The sequence below is a fragment of the Grus americana genome, chromosome 1, assembly GCF_028858705.1.
Source record: "Grus americana isolate bGruAme1 chromosome 1, bGruAme1.mat, whole genome shotgun sequence".
NCBI classification, from domain to species: domain Eukaryota; kingdom Metazoa; phylum Chordata; class Aves; order Gruiformes; family Gruidae; genus Grus; species Grus americana.
In genome coordinates, this window is record NC_072852.1 from 13811884 (window position 1) to 13818636 (window position 6753).

At 47.4% G+C, this 6753-nt stretch overlaps 1 protein-coding gene across 1 annotated transcript in view; it reads right to left on the minus strand.

Annotated features, from left to right (window-relative positions):
* Positions 1 to 1011, minus strand: part of PTPN12 (protein tyrosine phosphatase non-receptor type 12) — an 81391-nt gene extending 80380 nt beyond the window's left edge. Inside the window, exon 1 of the mRNA XM_054840421.1 lies at positions 688 to 1011. Within this exon, the coding sequence (XP_054696396.1) occupies positions 688 to 786 (99 nt within the window). The 5' untranslated portion in view covers positions 787 to 1011. The remainder of the gene's footprint in view (positions 1 to 687) is intronic.
* Between the last annotated feature and the right edge of the window lie 5742 nt (positions 1012 to 6753).

Consider the following 6753-nt stretch of genomic DNA (forward strand, 5'->3'; position numbering starts at 1 on the left):
GGGATGGGGAGCGAAAGGAGATGTTAGGGAAGGGAAGATGAATATTCCTCCAAGGACTATTCAGACATTTAACACATCTCCTCGGAAAGAAGAGAAATCTCAAGCAGGCGGCTTCAGGGGCAGATAAAGGGGGGGAAAGCATACCCGATTATCCCCAGATGACATTATACATTGCAGCCCCGCAAGAAAAGGGGCTGTAAGGGAGAGGAAGAGCAACCAACCCTCCCCGAGCCGCCTCTGTCCCCTTTATCTGCTCAGGGAAGGAAGGGGGGGAGGGCAGGCTCCCTGTTAATTTTGCAACTGCCGATCATCTACCGTCTCCTCGGGAGCAGAGAAGGGCCGGGGCAGGGGGCCGCGGTGACAAACCTTCCCGGGGGGGTGGGGGCAGGAAGAAGGGTAAATTAAAGCGGCCACCTTCCTCCCCTCTTACCGAGCTCAAAGAGTGGTGGGGGGCACGGGGGAGCCGGCCGAGCTTCGGGGCTACACAATAGCAGGTCACTCAGAGGGAAACGATGCTTCCCCCGACGCCCCCTTGCTCGCAGGGCGATGAGGAAGGGGCTGCGGGGGCAGCCCAGCACCTTGCCCCACCCCGGCGGGACGGACGGACGGACACGGACACACACCCGCCTCGAGGACAGGCAGGAACCCTGCCCGCCCCCCCTCCCTCCCCGCGCCGCCGCCCCTCACCATGAAGTCGCTGGCGAAGTTGTCCTCCCCATTGTGGTCCGTGTCCTTCATGGCCTGGACTCGCTTAATGAATTTCCTCAGGATCTCCTCCTGGCTCATCCTGCCCCGCCGGCCGCCCTGCGGAGCGGGAGCCCCAACCCCGGCCGCCCGCCCGCTCTCTGCCTCGAGCCCCCTCCGCCGCACGAGCCCGTCACCCGGCTGACTTCCCTGCCTCACCTCGCCTCGCCTCGCTTCGCCTCTCCCACCCCCCAGGCCTGCTCCGCGGCCTGCTGGCGCAGCGCGGCTCTCCACCCCGCTCACAGCCGCTCGGCCGCCCGCTCCATCCTCCCCTCCCTCCACCCGACCCTCCCTGGAAGCCGCCGACACAGGGACACGACGAAGTCCCCCCCGCGCAGGCGCGGCTCCCGCTCCTCCGGCGTTTCCTACGCCCGCCCCTCCGCGGGAACCGGCCCGCCTCCGCTTCGTGCCCATTGGCTCCTCTGACGGCCGCCTCGTTCTACTGGTGACCGCGCACGCTAATCACCGGCTAGCCCAGCCTCGAGGGAGAACTCTACTGCGCTTTTCGTCTCGCCTCGCTCGACTAGCTCCTCCCGTTTCCCACGGATGGGACCTTCCGAATGCCGCCGAATGGAGCCTTGGAAGGGACCACTCAGAAGGCGGGGGGGGGGGGAAGGCTGAGCGGAGCAAAGTGCGGTTTCCTCTGGCTGGAGTACAATAGGGCGGCGGTGGGTGCCTACAGCTCCGGGGCCGGGAGGCAGCGGCCGGCGCTGCGGCATGCCGGGACCTGTAGTCGCGTTAGCGCCCCGTCCCCCGCGCTCGGCGTCCCGCAGCGGGGGAGGGCTGCAGGGCTGAGGATTGTCGCCTCCTCACGAAGCGTCCCACTGAAACTGAAAAGGGTTTCCTCCTCGCGTGGAAAGCACGAAGCCGTGGAAAGCACGAAGCCGTGGAAAGCGCCCGAGGGGTCCCTGCGGTGGCGGTGACCGAAGCGGGGCGAAGGGCTCCCCGCGGGGCAGGGCCGCGGGCGGCGCCGCTGTGGTAAACACCGGGCGGCGGGAAGATGGCGGGCCGGGGCGCCGGGCGGGCCGGGGCAGGTGACAGGCCGGGCGCGGACTCCTGTCACATATATATATATATCTATATCTATTATGTCCGCACGCCAAGATGAAAGGCAGAAGTGCTGCCCGTCGGTGTCGGTAAGGGGCTGTAGGTTGGGTGTCGGTGGCAGTAAGTGACGCTGCAATGAGTCCGGTGCAGGGCTGGTTCTACACGTCCTGACAGGAAGAGGGTCCCGCCACCCCTCGGTACTGCAGCGGGGATGTCTTCAGGCACCTCGGGCCTTCCTGCCAGAAAATATTTTTAAATTTCTTTCATACCTGATGTTGGATGTTTTGGCGATGTCAGAATGTGATGAACCAGAACAATAAAGAGAGTGCTATTTCTGCGGTTTTTTTATGTGAAAAAATAAACATTGTCATGTTTGGTGTCCTGATTACATTTATAACTTCTGCTTCAGCAAAGCAAAATAATTTCAGAGGTGTGTGTATGTATAGCTTTATAGTAGAATAAATATACTAAGTAAAGTCTTTTAAAGTATAATTTTATTGGTGAAGTTGGAGTTGATCCAATAAAACTTTGTCACACAAAGTAATGAGGAAGGTCCATGCTGAGAAGCATAACCTGGTTAAGGCACTCCTACCAAATTGCACATTTTCTCCTACTCTTTCCCACCCTCTGTAATATGTTGCACTTGCAGTCGCACCAGCACAACTGCTTATCGGGCAATACATTGAACCAGCTCAGGGAACTGATTCAGCTGCAATATAAGTCCATATAAAACTTGTGTTTTTTCTTCACAGATGGTTCAATTAAGCTGGCTTTGCTACCAAAACAAACCTACATAAAAGCTTGGTCTTCCTGTGGTGGTGTAAGATATTACTGGTTTAGATCACTGCTAGAGATTACCACCTCTGCACCAGAATTAGCACTATGGCATGTTACCACCCTCAGCCCAATTCAGTGCCCATCAACTCATCATCTTCCTAGTGAAGGCAAGTTCTGAGCTGCGACATAGGACCCTGAACTGTAGCTGCTGGTGCGTGGACACGTGTTTGCTTCTCCTGCATCTGCTGCAGAAGCAGTCATCTCTGGTGGAGGGGCAGGTTGGAAAATTGAGAGGGTTAGCATTCTCACGTGATTTGCTGCAGACTTCAGCCTCTTATAAAAGAGTTATTTTTTAGCAGTTGATGTTTGTGGAGCCTAATGTACAGCAGACATAAAGACACATCAAGGATCTGGGAAAGGGCATCAGTTCCTCTGTGCTGAGGTAGCGAGGCTCAAAAAACTCCCATTGCACATGAGTATTGAAGCCTAAGTGCCCCACATAAGCACATCAGCTGTCAGAGCTCAGTCTCTCCGTGTCCTTTGCACCAATCTCCATAAGTAAGCTAAGCAATCAGCCCTGAAGAGCCCCAAAGGTGCCTGCTCTTCTTGCTCGAATCCCTGTCTTTTCCTTTTCCTTTTCCAAGTCTCCTCTTTATCCCCTACCAAAAAGGAGCGTTAGAGGGGAAACACAGAAACAAGATCGGTAGATAGATTGATAGATACATAGATAGAGAAAAAGGACACAGAGATCACCAAGGATAGCTGTGACTTGGATCATCGTGTAATCTTTTCATGCCACCTTGCTTGATTTCCGTCTGCTTCGGGTAAGTTGCTTAGTTTGCTCAGCAGTTGCCCTGGCAAACCTGCTCCTGGTGCCAGATGGCATGTAAATTTAGAAAAGTGATACTTTGGACTAGGCAACCAACTGATGAAATCTTGAATGAGGTATGGTTTTCTTCACTCTGCTCATTTATTCACATGATAGAGGTACAGAGCACTTGATTAGGAGAGAAGGAAAAATGATGATTTATTGCATTTGAATCTCATGTCGTCATTGCCTCACATTGAAAGGACCCCAGCTATCAGTCTGGCCTGGTTCAGAATCGATCACTGTGTTGTAATAAACTGTTGTAGACCAGCAAGTGTAACAGTGACCTTTCATTTGGGTTAACTGGTAAGATGGATGTACAACCTCGGAAGAAAAAAAAAAAAAGTCCCCCAAACTAGGCATGTGTCGCTAGCCAAAGTAAAGGGACATAGGAAACAAAGACATTAGAAATAGCTGGGTGGAGAACTGAACCTATCATTGTTTGCATATGCATGTGTACCTGTGAGAGCTGCCAGACAGCCCAGAGCACAAACCCAATAGCACCATTTTTATCTCCCACAGCCTTGCAAATGTTGCACGAGGCTGCCTCATCTCTGTGCTCTGAACACAGATACCTAAACTTTCAGCAGCAAAAGCAGTGCTTTAACCGAGACTTTTGATCTGAAACTCAAACTGTCTGGGTTAAACCCAGACATCTGACCAATCTAGCATGTGTGCATGAGTGTGTATTTGTGTAGTTGTAGGAGAGAGGCGGAAAAAGACAGACACAAGGCGAATTACTCACCCTATAGATAGAACAGGAAGTTGCAACCAAAATCTATAGAAAAAAATCGTGGTTGTGTCTTAACAATCCATACAAGTATGGTCCTTGGAGAAAAGCAAGTAGATCATCTGCAGCTTCTCTGCTATTAATCTCATTTTGCCTTGCTGTGCACTGCTCCAGCTGCTGCAGGGAGGGAAGACAGGTTTTTTTCTGTTCAAAGGTGTCTTCTCATGTTCCCACAAGGTAAGCATGAGTTAACTGGTAAATGTGTCTCCCAGCATGCATACCATGCCCAGTCAGTGGGTGTGTGTACCAGGCGTCCCAGTTTGCCAAGCTTCAGAGGTTTCCCTGACGACTGAGATGGCGAACAGGCTCACCTCAAAGCTGTTTGGCTGCAATGTCTGTGTGGCTTGGAGCCATGTTCAAAACCCAATGCATATCTACCCAAAACTGTGTTCCAGAAAGACATCAAAGAACTGGGGTGGGAGGGAAGACTGAAGGAACCCTACAGCTCTGAGTAAGGGCATCATCTCCTATGGTTTGATTCCTCCTTTGTCGAGCAAAACAACACTTTGTGTGTTCCTTGTCATTTGGTGTGACTACCTTACAATGATAGCTCACTTGATCACCAATTTCTCCTCCTCTTTGCAATAATCTACAAACTCTTAGATTTTAACTACCAATTTGGAGTAACATATTCATTACAGTGGTGTGTAATTATTTACATATTACTGTAATTATAATTAAATTATGATCGATATATCCTGTACGTGAAACCCAAATTAATTTTATCTATACTGAGAGTCTGAAAAGTTTTTGTAATCTAGATCATTTAGGATTTTTTTTTAAAAAAAAGGTGTTAGCATTCATAGATTTTAAAATAACACTCCTGAATTACATTTTAAGTGCAGTTGGTTGGAAGTTTTCTAAAAATGTGGTGTTTCAATGGAAAATGCTGCTTCTGTAAAAGTTGAATTTTCCACAGGAAACAATTTTGCCAAAGTTTTTCTGCTTTCCAACAAAAACAATGCACTGTTATACTTACAGATGCAGAAATGCCTTTACCATTGAAGACAGTACAATTTGGGACAGCGACCCAGTACATGAAAGAACTGGAGCATGGAGCATAAATGCCAGGAAGCTGTTGAACAGCTCAAGGGTACACATAAAAACCAAGTCCAAATGAAACATTTGCCTTTGATCTAACAAACTGAAATGCAGTGTGTCTCTCCACAAATGTCAAAATGTTTCATGCTGGTTGAAAATAGTTAAATGAAACATTGAGGAATATTAGCAGCAAGTACTTTTTGTATACTCTGACCCTCGAAACATTTTGGTTTTTAGTCACTTTTGTTTCCAAAGAGGATAAAAATAATCATATTGGGTTTTCTGGCAGATCCTCAGTTACAATTTGACCACTTAGATTATAAGTAACAAACTAACAAGGAGGAATCCTCAGGGATTCTCAAAATACTCAGTTTGAAAACAAAGAACATTGAGGACAATGAATCTGAAGAAGATGCATTGTATCCTTTGCATGCAACAAATAAATTGAATTTCTGATTTAAACCCGAAACTAATCTCATTTTAAATGAGTCATAAAGACCTGATCAGTGTCTGTATATGTTCCATTCATACTAATTAAGTGCCATGTGACTGCTGAATTTCTTGACATTTGCCTCTATTCTCTCAGTCAGGCAACGACAGGCTCCTCTTCTATAACTACCACTGAAAATAATACTACTGCAATTTAATTTTACCTGGCTTGCTTAGTTTTTGTTTATTTACTTCCCATCTTTACTTCTTTGACTCTTCTAGTATTCATCACACAATATTGCTAAAACACTTTCAATGTGACATTTCTTCCACAGCTAATAAATATTTTAGATCGTAATTACTGCATTTCATAATCTATGCATAATTTGGATTCCTCTCTAACTGTAACATACACACACACCCCATAGGCACAGAGTTTCCATACATAGAAGAAACTTTGTTCTTGCTGCTGTACTTACTGTAGCAGCATTCAGGTTTAAAGTGGTTTTTAGGTATTGCTAAAGTACAACTGAAACAAAAATAAGTATGTGCATCGTGATCATCAACACAATCCTCTACCACAACCAGTTCTAAAAATAAAACAGCTGGGAAATACTGTTCAGACCTAAAAATTTTCTGCTTAACTTTTAAAATTTGTCATATAATTAAAGGTATACTCTGTTGACTGAGGTATTTTGTTTAATTTTTGTGAATGTAAAAAGAGTGGGTTTTTTTCTGAATACAATGAATATTTTTCTGCAAGATGCTGACAGTATTAAGATAAATAGCATGTGGGTCCCAAACATATTGCTGTGTGTCCTTTTGATAGCTACTTTTTGACAGTTCCATTGTAAATCACCGAGCGGCCTAATGACTGTAATTTATACATGTCACTCTTAACGTAGGAACACTGATTTCAGTAGGACACCTGCTTTGCACCGTTGGACATAAGATCGGGAAAATCGGGAGCCATTTTCCATCTGTACTTTTTGACCTTATGAAAATTGGAGGTAGGATTTCTGAAGCGGGGATATTTCTTTCTTGTGACTAGGCCATA